The sequence below is a fragment of the Pristiophorus japonicus genome, chromosome X (genome assembly GCF_044704955.1).
Source record: "Pristiophorus japonicus isolate sPriJap1 chromosome X, sPriJap1.hap1, whole genome shotgun sequence".
Lineage (NCBI taxonomy): Eukaryota > Metazoa > Chordata > Chondrichthyes > Pristiophoridae > Pristiophorus > Pristiophorus japonicus.
In genome coordinates, this window is record NC_092010.1 from 20482997 (window position 1) to 20499940 (window position 16944).

The 16944-nt window shown below is 49.1% G+C and overlaps 1 protein-coding gene across 1 annotated transcript in view; it reads left to right on the forward strand.

The window, feature by feature from the left end:
* The window catches only part of LOC139240921 (beta-1,4 N-acetylgalactosaminyltransferase 1-like), a 157709-nt gene that overhangs the window by 47269 nt on the left and 93496 nt on the right, over positions 1 to 16944 (forward strand). Inside the window, exon 4 of the mRNA XM_070869451.1 lies at positions 5323 to 5429. Coding sequence (XP_070725552.1) covers positions 5323 to 5429 — 107 coding nt within the window. The remainder of the gene's footprint in view (positions 1 to 5322; positions 5430 to 16944) is intronic.

Here is a 16944-nt window from a genome sequence, read left to right on the forward strand (position 1 = left end):
AACATGCGGTCTGACGCCGCGAGGCGGGGGACAGCGTTAATAGCCCACGATCCCCAGGGGCGCAGCCTGCGCAGAGTCGTACCTGGGATCAGAAAACAGATTTTCCGTCATTGCAGAAGGGAGTCCCATATTCAGATTGAATTAGAGGGTTGGAACTTAATATTCCTAATTAGCTTCATTGCACCAACTTCACTTAAAATGTAATTTTGCTGGTAATTAATTGTCAACATCATTCAAACTGATATTTGCAAAAACAAGAAAAATTAATTTGATACAATTAAACTGTATGATTTCCGAGATGAAAATGTTTAAAACCTGCCTGAGGTATCCCCTTACGCTGATGCAAGCAGGCCCTGCACCTGTTTGCATCACCCGTAACGTTTTTGTAGGCAATTGCTGGGTTGTTAGTGGGCATGTAGCCCAACTCTGCACCTGTAATTGCTTTGTCATGGGTTGTGTGGATGTACGTTGACAGACCACAAGTTCGCAATTTAGCGCGTGCGCTGAAAATCCTGAACTTGCGGTAGATTTCAAAGTAGGTATGATGGCGTATTTTGAGAGTACACCGCTATCCCCACCGCAAAATCCGACCATGGGGCAAATAACGAACTGTAAAAGACTGAGGCGGGGGGGGAGAAATTGGCCTCCTTTGCGCCTCCTGTTAGCGTCTCCGGGGGGGTGGTAACGGGACGCTAATTCACCGACGCCCGCAACCTTCGCAGGCGGTTTTGCGCGGGCGCTAACACTTACCGCCTCGATCTCCTGTGCTCCGGAGATCATGACATCATCCGGTGCGCAGCGCCCCGTTACCGCCCCAGACGTGATATTCGCTCCCGCCCCCTGCAGCATCGCCGGACGTCAACAACGGCAGCTGCAGGAGGCGTTGTGACCTCGGTTGGCCGCTTGGGGAGCGCTAATTAAAGGCAGTGGGGGTCAGGTAGGCCAACATTTAATAATGTTCCCAGTGTGCTGTATTTTGATTTCCCAGCCCCGTGATTGATCAGCCCTGCTCCCTCTCTGAGCGCTCGGGGCTGCTCTGCGCGTATCGCATGTCGATGACCATTCCCGGCCTTAGCCTCCAATGACCCCAGCCCTGGCCCTTCCCTTTAAATGAGGGAAGGAGCCTGTGAAACCGCCGGCACTGCACAGAACATTGGTCAGCGCTCTGCCGATACCGTCCCTCTCGCTCCCTTTAGTGCCCGAAGGGAAGTGGTAGCGCCTGATTTAGTGCTCCACCTCCCTCTTGGAGCGCTAAACCGCAAGTTCCCGGCGGGATCAATTGTGTAGCACCCGGCGAGACTTTGGTGCTCCTGCAAAAGTTATCGCCCCAAACGGGGCGCCACGCAATTTCTAATCCCTGGGTTTGTAGATAAAAGACATCAAATCCCAAACATTCAGTCGTGATTCAATGCACTTATTAAATACAGGAAAGTTACGCACGAACACACCTTCAAAATAATGTATTTTCTACATCTGCGCGGAGCCATTAGACACAGGTGTTACTGGAGTACAGAACTTTTCACCCGCTACACTATTTTGGTGCCAATTTAGCTCTTTGAGAAATGTGACAGCACCTTATTACAGGCAAAGCACCTTGGGGTGGGTTTCCTACCTCGAAGGCGCTACATGAATGCGACTTCTTGTTGTTGTTGTTGTTGTTGCAGGAGGATTGGTTGGTTTTCTTTTGTTTCCACGACTGAATATGTGTTTCACAAAACTGACCGGGGGAAAATTGGGCTCAGATTGTGCTTTGCTTGCCAGCTGTTCTAAAAGAAGGTGAACAGATCGATTTTGAGAGCAGAGGTGAATAGGGCCCGAATTGACTGTTGCTGTTATCAAAGGCGAATGGGCTTACAAGAATGACTGAGTCGAACAGTATCAAGGATCCAAAATTAAATATTGTCACCCTGTAGTGCACATGGATCTGTATCAATTCGCTAAAGCATCGAATTGCGCTTATTTGATTCAACAGATTTCAATGAGTCAACAGTCTGATATCTCTCCATATGTGTACAACATTGCTTTTAGCCATATTACGTTGCCTATACTTATTAGTTACCAGAGTTGGGATAAAATGGCCTTTGAATCAGGGTACTCTGTAAATGAGAAAATATAAGGGGTGATTTTCTGATGATTCCATTCCCTGTGAGGAGTCTCGCAAGATAGGAGCGGAGATGGCAGAATTGGCCTTATAGTGTTTGAGCCCTCTCTCCCTCACTGCGGTCTAGGAATGCTCCATGCCAGGGGCAAAGCATTGCAATATTACCCTTACAGTTATCATAGGATCGAATCATAGAAATTTACAGCACGGAAGGAGGCCATTTCGGCCCATCGTGCCCACGCCGGCCAATAAGAGTCTACCCAGCCTAATCCCACTTTCCAACTCTTGGTCCGTAGCCCTGTAGGTTACAGCACTCCAAGTGCATATCCAAGTACTTTTTTAATGTGGTGAGGGTTTCTGCCTCTACCACCCTTTCAGGCAGTGAGTTCCAGAAACCCACCACCCTCTGGGTGAAGACATTTCCCCTCAAATCTCCTCTAAACCTCCCCCCAATTACTTTAAATCTATGCCCCCTGGTTGTTGACCCCTCTGCTAAGGGAAATAGGTCCTTCCTAACCACTCTATCCAGACCCCTCATAATTTTACACACCTCGATAAGGTCTCCCCTCAGCCTCCTCTGTTTCAAGGAAAACAAACCCAGCCTATCCAATCTTTCCTCATAGCTAAAATTCTCCAGTACAGGTAACATCCTGGTAAATCTCCTCTGTACCCTCTCTAGTGCAACATCCTGGTAAATCTCCTCTGTGCCCTCTCTAGTGCAACATCCTGGTAAATCTCCACTATACCCTCTCCAGTGCAACATCCTGGTAAATCACCTCTGAACCCTCTCTAGTGCAACATCCTGGTAAATCTCCTCTGTACCATCTCCAGTGCAACATCCTGGTAAATCTCCTCTGTACCCTCTCCAGTGCAACATCCTGGTAAATCTCCTCTGTACCCTTTCTAGTGCAACATCCTGGTAAATCTCCTCTGTGCCCTCTCTAGTGCAACATCCTGATAAATCTCCTCTGTACCCTCTCCAGTGCAACATCCTGGTAAATCTCCTCTGTACCCTCTCTTGTGCAACATCCTGGTAAATCTCCTCTGTACCCTCTCCAGTGCAACATCCTGGTAAATCTCCTCTGCACCCTCTCTCGTGCAACATCCTGGTAAATCTCCTCTGTACCCTCTCGAGTGCAACATCCTGGTAAATCTCCTCTGCACCCTCTCTCGTGCAACATCCTGGTAAATCTCCTCTGTATCCTCTCTAGTGCAACATCCTGATAAATCTCCTCTGTACCCTCTCGAGTGCAATATCCCGGTAAATCTCCTCTGTGCCCTCTCGAGTGCAATATCCTGGTAAATCTCTTCTGTACCCTCTCTAGTGCAACATCCTGGTAAATCTCCTCTGTACCCTCTCCAGTGCAACATCCTGGTAAATCTCTTCTGTACCCTCTCTAGTGCAACATCCTGGTAAATCTCCTCTGTACCCTCTCTAGTGCAACATCCTGGTAAATCTCCTCTGTACCCTCTCCAGTGCAACATCCTGGTAAATCTCCTCTGTACCCTCTCCAGTGCAACATCCTGGTAAATCTCTTCTGTACCCTCTCTAGTGCAACATCCTGGTAAATCTCCTCTGCACCCTCTCTAGTGCAACATCCTGGTAAATCTCCTCTGTACCCTCTCTAGTGCAACATCCTGGTAAATCTCCTCTGTACCCTCTCTAGTGCAACATCCTGGTAAATCTCCCATGTACCCTCTCCAGTGCAACATCCTGGTAAATCTCCTCTGCACCCTCTCCAGTGCAACATCCTGGTAAATCTCCTCTGTACCATCTCCAGTGCAACATCCTGGTAAATCTCCTCTGTACCCTCTCCAGTGCAACATCCTGGTAAATCTCCTCTGTACCCTTTCTAGTGCAACATCCTGGTAAATCTCCTCTGTGCCCTCTCTAGTGCAACATCCTGATAAATCTCCTCTGTACCCTCTCCAGTGCAACATCCTGGTAAATCTCCTCTGTACCCTCTCTTGTGCAACATCTTGGTAAATCTCCTCTGTACCCTCTCCAGTGCAACATCCTGGTAAATCTCCTCTGCACCCTCTCTCGTGCAACATCCTGGTAAATCTCCTCTGTACCCTCTCGAGTGCAACATCCTGGTAAATCTCCTCTGCACCCTCTCTCGTGCAACATCCTGGTAAATCTCCTCTGTATCCTCTCTAGTGCAACATCCTGATAAATCTCCTCTGTACCCTCTCGAGTGCAATATCCCGGTAAATCTCCTCTGTGCCCTCTCGAGTGCAATATCCTGGTAAATCTCTTCTGTACCCTCTCTAGTGCAACATCCTGGTAAATCTCCTCTGTACCCTCTCCAGTGCAACATCCTGGTAAATCTCTTCTGTACCCTCTCTAGTGCAACATCCTGGTAAATCTCCTCTGTACCCTCTCTAGTGCAACATCCTGGTAAATCTCCTCTGTACCCTCTCCAGTGCAACATCCTGGTAAATCTCCTCTGTACCCTCTCCAGTGCAACATCCTGGTAAATCTCTTCTGTACCCTCTCTAGTGCAACATCCTGGTAAATCTCCTCTGTACCCTCTCTAGTGCAACATCCTGGTAAATCTCCTCTGTACCCTCTCTAGTGCAACATCCTGGTAAATCTCCTCTGTACCCTCTCCAGTGCAACATCCTGGTAAATCTCCTCTGTACCCTCTCTAGTGCAACATCCTGGTAAATCTCCTCTGTACCCTCTCTAATGCAACATCCTGGTAAATCTCCTCTGAACCCTCTCTAGTGTAATATCCTGGTAAATCTCCTCTGTATCCTCTCTAGTGCAATCACATAGTTATATACTTCTGTTGGGATGGGGTTGCCTTCAGATTGTTGTCATCTCACTGCAGAATTAACACGTGCTTTTTCGGAACTGCATGTACACATGCATTTTCCAACAAACAGTTCTTTCACCATGCAACTGTGTTGAGATGTTGGGTTCATGACTAATTTGAATAGATAACTAAAATAAATCATCTTTGCGGTTTTTCTCTTTTTTTCATTGGGGCCGTTTTTCTGAGTACAGACCAACAGAGGGGAAATCGTCCTTCACAGATGTGTATGCAAAGTACGCCCACAAACCTCTGTTCAGCATCTGTGGATTATCAGTATACACACTGGCAGCGAGGCCTGATGCCACAGTGCATGCTCAGAAAATCAGGACTTATTATGTCTTCACTTCCAGTGGATGAGCAGGCCATTCACCACCTCTCTGTTTTTCGACGTTCCTCTAGGACAAAGTCTTCTGCAGACAAACTGCTGATTGCCAAAGCGAACTCTCCCTTGGAGTACCCAACGCAAGGTGTTGAAGTGCGGCCCATGAAAACCATCTTAATACCAGGTCAGAGAAAGAAAGACTTGCTTTGCTACTGCGCTTTTACGGCCTCAGGAAACATCACTGCAGAGGGCACAGCGGAGATTTACCAGGATGTTGCACTAGAGAGGGCACAGAGGAGATTTACCAGGATGTTGCACTAGAGAGGGTACAGAGGAGATTTACCAGGATGTTGCACTAGAGAGGGTACAGAGGAGATTTACCAGGATGTTGCACTAGAGAGGGTACAGAGGAGATTTACCAGGATGTTGCACTAGAGAGGGTACAGAGGAGATTTACCAGGATGTTGCACTGGAGAGGGTACAGAAGAGATTTACCAGGATGTTGCACTAGAGAGGGTACAGAGGAGATTTACCAGGATGTTGCACTGGAGAGGGTACAGAGGAGATTTACCAGGATGTTGCACTGGAGAGGGTACAGAGGAGATTTACCAGGATGTTGCACTGGAGAGGGTACAGAAGAGATTTACCAGGATGTTGCACTAGAGAGGGTACAGAGGAGATTTACCAGGATGTTGCACTAGAGAGGGTACAGAGGAGATTTACCAGGATGTTGCACTGGAGAGGGTACAGAGGAGATTTACCAGGATGTTGCACTAGAGAGGGTACAGAGGAGATTTACCAGGATGTTGCACTAGAGAGGGTACAGAAGAGATTTACCAGGATGTTGCACTGGAGAGGGTACAGAGGAGATTTACCAGGATGTTGCACTAGAGAGGGTACAGAGGAGATTTACCAGGATGTTGCACTAGAGAGGGTACAGAGGAGATTTACCAGGATGTTGCACTGGAGAGGATACAGAGGAGATTTACCAGGATGTTGCACTAGGGAGGGTACAAAGGAGATTTACCAGGATGTTGCACTAGAGAGGGTACAGAGGAGATTTACCAGGATGTTGCACTGGAGAGGGTACAGAGGAGATTTACCAGGATGTTGCACTAGAGAGGGTACAGAGGAGATTTACCAGGATGTTGCACTAGAGAGGGTACAGAGGAGATTTACCAGGATGTTGCACTGGAGAGGGTACAGAAGAGATTTACCAGGATGTTGCACTAGAGAGGGTACAGAGGAGATTTACCAGGATGTTGCACTGGAGAGGGTACAGAGGAGATTTACCAGGATGTTGCACTGGAGAGGGTACAGAGGAGATTTACCAGGATGTTGCACTAGAGAGGGTACAGAGGAGATTTACCAGGATGTTGCACTGGAGAGGGTATAGTGGAGATTTACCAGGATGTTGCACTAGAGAGGGCACAGAGGAGATTTACCAGGATGTTGCACTAGAGAGGGCACAGAGGAGATTTACCAGGATGTTGCACTGGAGAGGGTACAGAGGAGATTTACCAGGATGTTGCACTAGAGAGGGTACAGAGGAGATTTACCAGGATGTTGCACTGGAGAGGATACAGAGGAGATTTACCAGGATGTTGCACTAGGGAGGGTACAAAGGAGATTTACCAGGATGTTGCACTAGAGAGGGTACATAGGAGATTTACCAGGATGTTGCACTGGAGAGGGTACAGAGGAGATTTACCAGGATGTTGCACTAGAGAGGGCACAGAGGAGATTTAACAGGATGTTGCACTAGAGAGGGTACAGAGGAGATTTACCAGGATATTGCACTAGAGAGAGTACAGAGGAGATTTACCAGGATGTTGCACTGGAGAGAGTACAGAGGAGATTTACCAGGATGTTGCACTGGAGAGGGTACAGAGGAGATTTACCAGGATGTTGCACTAGAGAGGGTACAGAGGAGATTTACCAGGATGTTGCACTAGAGAGGGTACAGAGGAGATTTACCAGGATGTTGCACTAGAGAGGGCACAGGGGAGATTTACCAGGATGTTGCACTAGAGAGAGTACAGAGGAGATTTACCAGGATGTTGCACTGGAGAGGGTACAGAGGAGATTTACCAAGATGTTGCACTGGAGAGGGCACAGAGGAGATTTACCAGGATGTTGCACTGGAGAGGATACAGAGGAGATTTACCAGGATGTTGCACTAGGGAGGGTACAAAGGAGATTTACCAGGATGTTGCACTAGAGAGGGTACATAGGAGATTTACCAGGATGTTGCACTAGAGAGGGCACAGAGGAGATTTACCAGGATGTTGCACTAGAGAGGGTACAGAGGAGATTTACCAGGATATTGCACTAGAGAGAGTACAGAGGAGATTTACCAGGATGTTGCACTGGAGAGGGTACAGAGGAGATTTACCAGGATGTTGCACTAGAGAGGGTACAGGGGAGATTTACCAGGATGTTGCACTAGAGAGGGTACATAGGAGATTTACCAGGATGTTGCACTCGAGAGAGTACAGAGGAGATTTACCAGGATGTTGCACTGGAGAGGGTACAGAGGAGATTTACCAAGATGTTGCACTGGAGAGGGCACAGAGGAGATTTACGAGGATGTTGCACTAGAGAGGGCACAGAAGAGATTTACCAGGATGTTGCACCAGAGCGGGTACAGAGGAGATTTACCAGGATGTTGCACTAGAGAGGGTACAGAGGAGATTTACCAGGATGTTGCACTAGAGAGGGCACAGAGGAGATTTACCAGGATGTTGCACTAGAGAGGGTACAGAGGAGATTTACCAGGATATTGCACTAGAGAGAGTACAGAGGAGATTTACCAGGATGTTGCACTGGAGAGGGTACAGAGGAGATTTACCAGGATGTTGCACTAGAGAGGGTACATAGGAGATTTACCAGGATGTTGCACTAGAGAGTACAGAGGAGATTTACCAGGATGTTGCACTAGAGAGGGTACAGAGGAGATTTACCAGGATGTTGCACTAGAGAGAGTACAGAAGAGATTTACCAGGATGTTGCACTGGAGAGGGTACAGAGGAGATTTACCAAGATGTTGCCTGGACTGGCGCATTGTAGCTATGAGGAAAAATTGGATAGTCTGGGTTTGTTTTCTTTGGAACAGAGGAGGCTGGGGGGAGACCATATTGAGGTGTATAAAATTATGAGAGGTCTAGATCGAGTGGATACGAAGGACCTGTTTCCCTTGGCAGAGGGATCAACAACCAGGGGGCATAGATTTAAAGTAATTGGGGGGAGGTTTAGAGGGGATTTGGGGGGAAATGTCTTCACCCAGAGGGTGGTGGGGGTCTGGAACTCACTTCCTGAAAGGGAGGTAGAGGCAGAAACCCTCACCACATTTAAAAAATACTTGGATGTGCACCTGAAGTGCCATAACCTACAGGGCTATGGACCTAGAGCTGGAAAGTGGGATTAGGCCGGGTAGCTCTTTGTCGGCCGGCACAGACACGATGGGCCGAAATGGCCTCCTTCGGTGCTGTAAATTTCTATGATTCTATGATTCTATGATATCTGAGGTGACAATCTGCATTGATGAGCGTGATCCAGAGTGAGGGACCACCTATTTTGAGAGTCCGTATCTCAGCTGAACAGGTGGTCTCAAATGACCGGTCCCCCTGTACACGGCCAAAACAAGTCAGAAGAGGCCGTGATCACACTGTTCCGGGGTCTTGCATGCACCCCCCTCCATGTGCGGATGTTTGCCATCCACGGCCTGCCTGACATACTGGTCAGTGACAAGGGGCCATGTTTCACCAGTGCCGAATTTAAAGAATTCATGACCCACAATGGGATCAAACATGTCACCTCAACCCCGTTTAAACCAGCCTCCAATGGACAGGCAGAGCGGGCAGTACAAATAATCAAACAGAGCCTCAAACGAGTCACAGAAGGCTCACTCCAAACCCGCCTGTCACGAGTACTGCTCAGCTACCGCACGAGACCCCACTCGTTCACAGGGGTGCCCCCGGCTGAGCTATTGATGAAAAGGACACTTAAAACCAGACTCTCGCTGGTTCACCCCAACCTGCATGATCAGGTAGAGAGCAGGCGGCAGCAACAAAATGTAAACGATGGTCGCGCCACTGTGTCACGGGAAATTGATCTGAATGACCCTGTGTATGTGCTAAACTATGGACATGGTACCAAGTGGATCGCGGGCATGGTGATAGCTAAAGAAGGGAGTAGGGTGTTTGTAGTCAAACTCGACAATGGACAAATTTGCAAAAAGCACCTGGACCAAACGAGGCTGCGGTTCACAGACTGCCCTGAACAACCCACAGCAGACACTATCTTTTTCGAGCCCACAACACACATCCAAAGGATCAACGACACCACGCCAGACCAGGAAATCGAACCCATCACGCCCAACAGCCCAGCAAGGCCAGGTTCACCCAGCAGCCCTGCAGGGCCAACAACACACCAGCCCAGCGAGGGCACAGCCAACACACCAGAACAGACATTTGTACCGAGGCGGTCCACCAGGGAAAGAAAGGCTCCCGACCGCCTCACCTTGTAAATAGTTTTCACTTTGACTTTGGGGGGGAGTGATGTTGTGTATCTGTAAAGCATGCACTCCCATGTTCCGCCACCAGGGAGTGCATCCCCTGAAGTCCCAAGGGATCCCAGCATCCCTTGGGAGCACTGTATATAAGCCGGCCCCTAAGGCCTGTTACTCACTCTGGAGTGTCTTAATAAAGACTGAGGTCACTGTTACTTTAACCTCCCTGTGTGCAGTCTCGTCTGTGTTCGGAACACAATAGTAGGCATCGTGCCCAAGGGTTTGCCCGGTACCAGAGTGATGCAAAAGATGTATCCCCCTGCCTCCCCGAGGATCCTAATTTTTGCTGTGTGTAGAGTTTTTAAAAATGTCGTTGTAAGCAAAGTGGGAGGAAGAGCAGTACAGAAAGATAACAGACCTGTCTTCCCTTGTCCTGCATTTATATAGCACATTATCCTGCCCTCAGGACATCTTAAAGCGCTTCACGGCTCATGAATTACTTTTTGAAGGGCAGTTACTGTCGTCATGCAGACAATATGGCACCCAATTTGTGCTCAGCAAGAGTCACAGCAAATAATCAAAAAGGCTAATGGGATGCTGGCCTTTATATTTAAGAGGACTAGAGTACAAGGGGGTAGAAGTTGTGCTGCAGCTGTACAAACCCTGGTTAGACCACACCTGGAGCACTGGGAGCAGTTCTGGGAACCACACCTTAGGCAGGATATATTGGTCTTGGAGGGAGTGCAGGGTAGGTTTGCCTGGACTTCAAGGGTTAAGTTATATGGAGAGATTACACAAACTAGGGTTGTAATCCCAGGAACTTCGAAGGTTAAGGGGTGATCTGATGGAAGTTTTCAGGATATTAAGGGGAACAGATAGGGGAGATAGAGAGAAACTATTCCCATTGGTTGGGGGGTCTAGCACTAGGGGGCATAGTCTAAACATTAGAGCCAGACCTTTCAGGAGTGAAATGAGGAAACATTTTGGTTTGGAACTCTCTTCCGTAAATGGCAATTGATGCAAGATCAACTGTTCATTTTAAATCGGAGATTGGTAGCTTTCTGTTAACCAAAGGTATTAAGGGATGTGGGCTAAAGGCAGGTATATGGAGTTAGGTCGCAGATCAGCCATGATCTCATTGAATGGCCCAGCAGGCTCGAGGGGCTGTATGGCCTCCTCCTGTTCCTATGTTCCTATTCCACAAACAGCTAATGCAATAACTAACTCGATAATCTATTTTTAGTGATGTTGGTTGAGGGGTAAATGTTGGCCAGGACACCGGGGAGAACATCCTCTGCTCTTCTTCCAATTGCGTCGTGGGATCATTTACATTCACCTGTGAGGGCAGGCCCTGTGTGTAACATAAAGACCCTTAATTTAACATATAGGCCCCGAATTTCCTCACTGTCCGTTGCATCATGGTTGTGCCGGAAAGTTATGCTGTTCACCAGCTGAGGTAAGCTTATTTGCATATGAACATGGAACAAAAGAACATAAGAAATAGGAGCAGGAGTAGCCCATTAGGCCCCTCGAGCCTGCTCCGCCATTTAATACGATCATGGCTGATTTGATCATGGACTCAGCTCCACTTCCCATCATCATCTTAGGCAGTCCCTCGAATTGAGGAAGACTTGCTTCCACTCCCAAAGTGAGTTCTTTCGTGGCTGAACAGTCCAACACAAGAGCCACAGACCCTGTCACAGGTGGGACAGACATTCGTCGAGGGAAGGGATGGGTGGGACTGATTTTCCGCGCGCTCCTTCCGCTGCCTGCGCCTGACCTCTTCACGCTTGCAGCGTTGAGATTCGAAGAGCTCAACGCCCTCCCGGATTCACTTTCCCCACTTAGAGCGGTCTTTGGCCAGGGACTCCCAGGTGTCAGTGGTGATGTCGCACTTCACCAGGGAGGCTTTGAGGGTGTCCTTGTAATGTTTCCGCTGCCCACCTTTGGCTCGTTTGCCGTGAAGGAGCTCCGCATAGAGCAATTGCTTAGGGAGTCTCATGTCTGGCATGTGAACTAAGTGGCCTGCCCAGCGAACCTGATCGAGTGTGGTCAGTGCTTCAATGCTGGGGATGTTAGCCTGGACGAGGACACTGATGTTGGTGCGTCTGTCCTCCCAGGGGATTTGCAGGATCTTAATTTAATATTAATAATCTTAATATATATATTACAGCGGTATGCCCATGGGGAATGCCATACCTTCTCTCAAGCCGTTCTGAGTGTGGGGGATGCCAAACATGTTTAAATGCAAGCAACAATGAGCGCAACCCACCAAAGACTGGTTGTAAAAAGGTTCTGTGATGCCAGAAACACACAAGCAATGTTTGAGGATTCTTCACAGCTCTCCTACTCCTCACTTCCATTTGACTGAAGGAGCAGTTCTGCCTGTTTTATCGGGTCTAACTTTACCCAGGTGCCGTAGTGGTGCAAAAGCAGGAAATTTCCATGCGCAGCTACTATTCAAATGACCCACCATGGGGCTTGGACAGGACAATCCCCAAAGCTACCAAAAAGATTGAGGAAATTCATGTCCAGTGCATTAAATGTAGTCAATTGCTGTGCTGTTGGCCAGCACAGCAGCCAATTCATGCACGGTAAGGTCTCATAAACATCAAATGAGATGAATAACTAATTGATTAGCTAATCTGTTTTGGTGGTATTGGTTGAGGGCTCAATGTTGGCCACAATATCGGGAGAACTCCCTGCTCTGAAAAAAATGGCATAGAATCTTTTACATCCACCTGAGAGGGCAGACGGAGCTTCAGTTTAACATCTCATCCAAAAGACAGTCCCTCCGACAGTGCAGCACTCCCTCAGTACGGCACTGGGAGTGTCAGTCTGGATTATGTGTTAAAGTCTCTGGGGTGGGACTGAACCCACGATTTGTATTATTCTGTTGTGGTGGCCTGAGATCACTTGGACATTGAACGTCACATATGCCAAGGGGTTGTTGTACGGCGTCGTGATGGCTACCTGAGGGGCATCAATGAGGCCCTGTGCTTTTGGAAACTCTGTACCCTGTCCGATGCGTTGAGGCCTACCTTGCCGATCATAGAATCATACAGCACAGAAGTAGGCCATTCGGCCCATCATGCCTGTGTTGGCTCTTTGAAACAGCGATCCAATTAGTCCCACTCCCCCTGCTCTTTCTCCGTAGCCCAGGAAATCTTTCTCGTTCACATATTTATCCAATTCCCCTTTGAAAGTTCCAATTGAATCTGCTTCCACTGTCCTTGCATAAAAAAATGTCTCCTCGTCCCGCCTCTGGTTCTTTTGCCGATGACCTTAATCTGTGTCATAAGAACATAAGAAACAGGAGCAGGAGTAGGCCATTGATTCCCTTAATATCCAAAAATCTATCGATCTTAGCCTTGAATATACTCAACGACTGAGCCTCCACAGCCCTCTGGGGCAGAGAATTCCAAAGATTCACCAGCCTCTGAGTGAAGACATTTCTCCTCAGCTCAGTCCTAAGTGGCCGACCCCTTATTCTGAGACTGTGACCCCTGGTTCTAGACTCCCCAGCCCGGGAAAACATCCTCCCTGCATCTACCCTGTCAAGCCCCTTAAGAATTTTATGTGCTTTATTGAAATTACCTCTCATTCTTCTAAATGCTAGGGAATAGAGAGCTAGTCCACTCAATCTCTCCTCATAGAACAATCCCCCCATCCCTGGAATCAGTCTGGTGAACCTGTGTTGCACTCCCTCTATGGCAAGTGTATCCTTCCTTGGGTAAGGAGACCATCATCATAGGCAGTATCTCGGAATCGAGGAAGACTTGCTTCCACTCTTAAAATGAGTTCTTAGGTGGCTGAACAGTCCAATACGGGAACCACAGAGTCTGTTACAGGTGGGACAGACAGTCGTTGAGGGAAAGGGAGGGTGGGACAGGTTTGCCGCACGCTCTTTCCGCTGCCTGCGCTTGATTTCTGCATGCTCTCGGCGATGAGACTCGAGGTGCTCAGCGCCCTCCCAGATGCACAGGTGTCAGTGGGGATGTTGCACTCTATCAGGGAGGCTTTGAGGGTGCCCTTGTAACGTTTCCTTTGCCCACCTTTGGCTCGTTTGCCGTGAAGGAGTTCCGAGTAGAGAGCTTGCTTTGGGAGTCTCGTGTCTGGCATGCGGACAATGTGGCCTGCCCAGCGGAGCTGATCAAGTGTGGTCAGTGCTTCCATGCTGGGGATGTTGGCCTGGTCAGGGACGCTAATGTTGGTGCGTCTGTCCCCTTAGGGGATTTGTAGGATCTTGCGGAGACATCATTGGTGGTATTTCTCCAGCGACTTGAGGTGTCTACTGTATATGGTCCATGTCTCTGAGCCATACAGGAGGGCGGGTATTACTACAACCCTGTAGACCATGAGCTGTACACAATAGTCCAGGTGCGATCTCATCAGGGCCCTATATAATCTCAGTCATACTTCTTTACTCTTATGCTACAATCCTTTTGTAATAATAATCCTTTTATCCTCTGGTTACCGGCCATACCATAATGATGTATCAAGTTATTGTCTTCGTTCTTTCTGTCATGGTATTATACAGGATTAAAACCCAGATTTGCACAGGAAATGGTCCAACCTGTGTCACACGAAAGTCCCAGAACAGACATCTGATCGAGAGGCCAAGCCCATTCTATTCATATCCATGAATTCTATGGGTTCTGTTTGAACCTACATTTTGACTGGCAGTTCTATTTGAATTCAAGAGATGCACATTTAAATTCTCTCTGTTTGAAAGAGTGTCTCAGCCTGTTTGAACTGATCAGAGAGAGAAAGTGAGAGATAGGCCGGGGAGATTGGAAGATCAGCAACGAACACCTACATCAGGTTAAGTCAGGGACCCTGGACCAGGTCCAGTTCATATTGGAGTTTAATACAGCAGATGTGGCTGTTTGCTATTATCTAACTTCTGCGGAGTGAGAGTTAGGCCTGTACCTGCTGTAAATATACCGAGTTTCATTGCTTAGAAACATAGAAACATAGAAAATAGGTGCAGGAGTAGGCCATTCGGCCCTTCTAGCCTGCACCGCCATTCAATGAGTTCATGGCTGAACATGCAACTTCAGTACCCCATTCCTGCTTTCTCACCATACCCCTTGATTCCCCTAGTAGTAAGGACTTCATCGAACTCCTTTTTGAATATATTTAGTGAATTGGCCTCAACAACTTTCTGTGGTAGAGAATTCCACAGGTTCACCACTCTCTGGGTGAAGAAATTCCTCCTCATCTCGGTCCTAAATGGCTTCCCCCTTATCCTTAGACTGTGTCCCCTGGTTCTGGACTTCGCCAACATTGGGAACATTCTTCCTGCATCTAACCTGTCTAACCCCGTCAGAATTTTAAACGTTTCTATGAGGTCCCCTCTCATGCACTGCTATGACATCCTTAATAATTGATTCCATCATTTTACCCACTACCGATGTCAGGCTGACCGGTCTATAATTCCCTGTTTTCTCTCTCCCTCCTTTTTTAAAAAGTGGGGTTACATTGGCTACCCTCCACTCCATAGGAACTGATCCAGAGTCACTTATCCCTTTACTGGTTAATAAATCATGCCTCGCTGTTTATAACTTCAGTCATGGTCTGTTAATAGAGGCATAGGGGGGAATCTTTGAAGCACTGACCACACTCGATCAGCTCCGCTGGGCAGGCCACATTGTCCGCATGCCAGACATGAGACTCCCAAAGCAAGCGCTCCACTTGGAACTCCTTCACGGCAAACGAGCCAAAGGTGGGCAGCGGAAACGCTACAAGGACACCCTCAAAGTCTCCCTGATAAAGTGCAACATCCCCACCGACACCTGGGAGTCCCTGGCCAAAGACCACCCTCAGTGGAGGAAGTGCATCCGGGAGGGCGCTGAGCTCCTCGAGTCTCATCGCCGAGAGCATGCAGAAAACAAGTGCGGCAAACCTGTCCCACCCACCCCTTCCATCAACGACTATCTGTCCCACCTGCGACAGAATCTGTGGCTCTCGTATTGGACTGTTCAGCCACCTCACACTTTTAGAGTGGAAGCAAGTCTTCCTCGATTCCGAGGGACTGCCTATGATGATGATATTGTTCAGGTCCCAGGCACTTGTAGGTCAGTCATTCAAGGTATTCAGGGAGATACGCATGGGGGGAGGGGATGAGCGCGGGTGGAGGGGGGGAGGGGAGGGACGTGGGTGGAGGGGGGAGGGGAGGGACGTGGGTGGAGGGGGGAGGAGAAGGGAGGGGTGTAGTGGGAGGGACATGGATGGAGGGATGGAGGGGAGGGGTGCGGGTGGAGGGGGAAGGGGAGGGGCACGGGTGGAGAGGGGAGGGAGGGGAGGGGAGGGACGTGGGTGGAGGGGGGAGGGGAGGGACGTGGGTGGAGGGGGGAGGAGAAGGGAGGGGTGTAGGGGGAGGGACACGGATGGAGGGATGGAGGGGAGGGGTGCGGGTGGAGGGGGAAGGGGAGGGGCGCGGGTGGAGAGGGGAGGGAGGGGAGGGGAGGGGCGCGGGTGGAGGGGAGAGGGGGAGGGGTGCGGCGGAGATGGTTCAAACCGTCAAAAATGCGAGCGCGTCGGGAAGCCTGCTCCAAACCGCCGACTTGCGCGTCTAACCTAAGTGCGTTGAGCTGCTTGCTGGTGAGGAGAGAAGAGAGCAGCAGAGAGGGTCAACAACCACAGGGGAGCAGAGAGAGCGAGAGAGAGAGGCAGCTCACAGGAGGCCCTACTTGCGACACAAGGTCTACAGGCAGAGGCTGAGTTTCCTTGCTCTGTCTGAGCACCAGTTTCTCTGGAGGCTCAGGATGTCACGCCAGGTGTTGGCGGACATGTGCTGCCTGCTGGATCTTGCGGCCACATCTTGCCAGTGGCTGTCAAAGTTATGAAGGGAATCGAGGGATATGGGGACAGCGCAGGAAAGTGGAGTTGAGGCAGAAGATCAGCCATGATCTCAGTAAACGGCGGAGCAGACTAGAGGGGCCGAATGTCCCACTCCTGCTCCTAATTCTTATGTTCTTATGTTCTTACCACCAACCCTCAACCCTCTTGCCTCCTGATCCTTCCAGGGCTCTGCTGGAAACATATCCAGGATCTCCCACTCTACGGCCCACAAATGTATAAGACAGGTGATTGACGGCTTGTTTGCCAGGGTAGGCAATTCTGTGAACTTTGCCTGCGATGGCGCCCGTCAGAATGAGCGGGCGCCCGGGTTTGCATCTCTGGC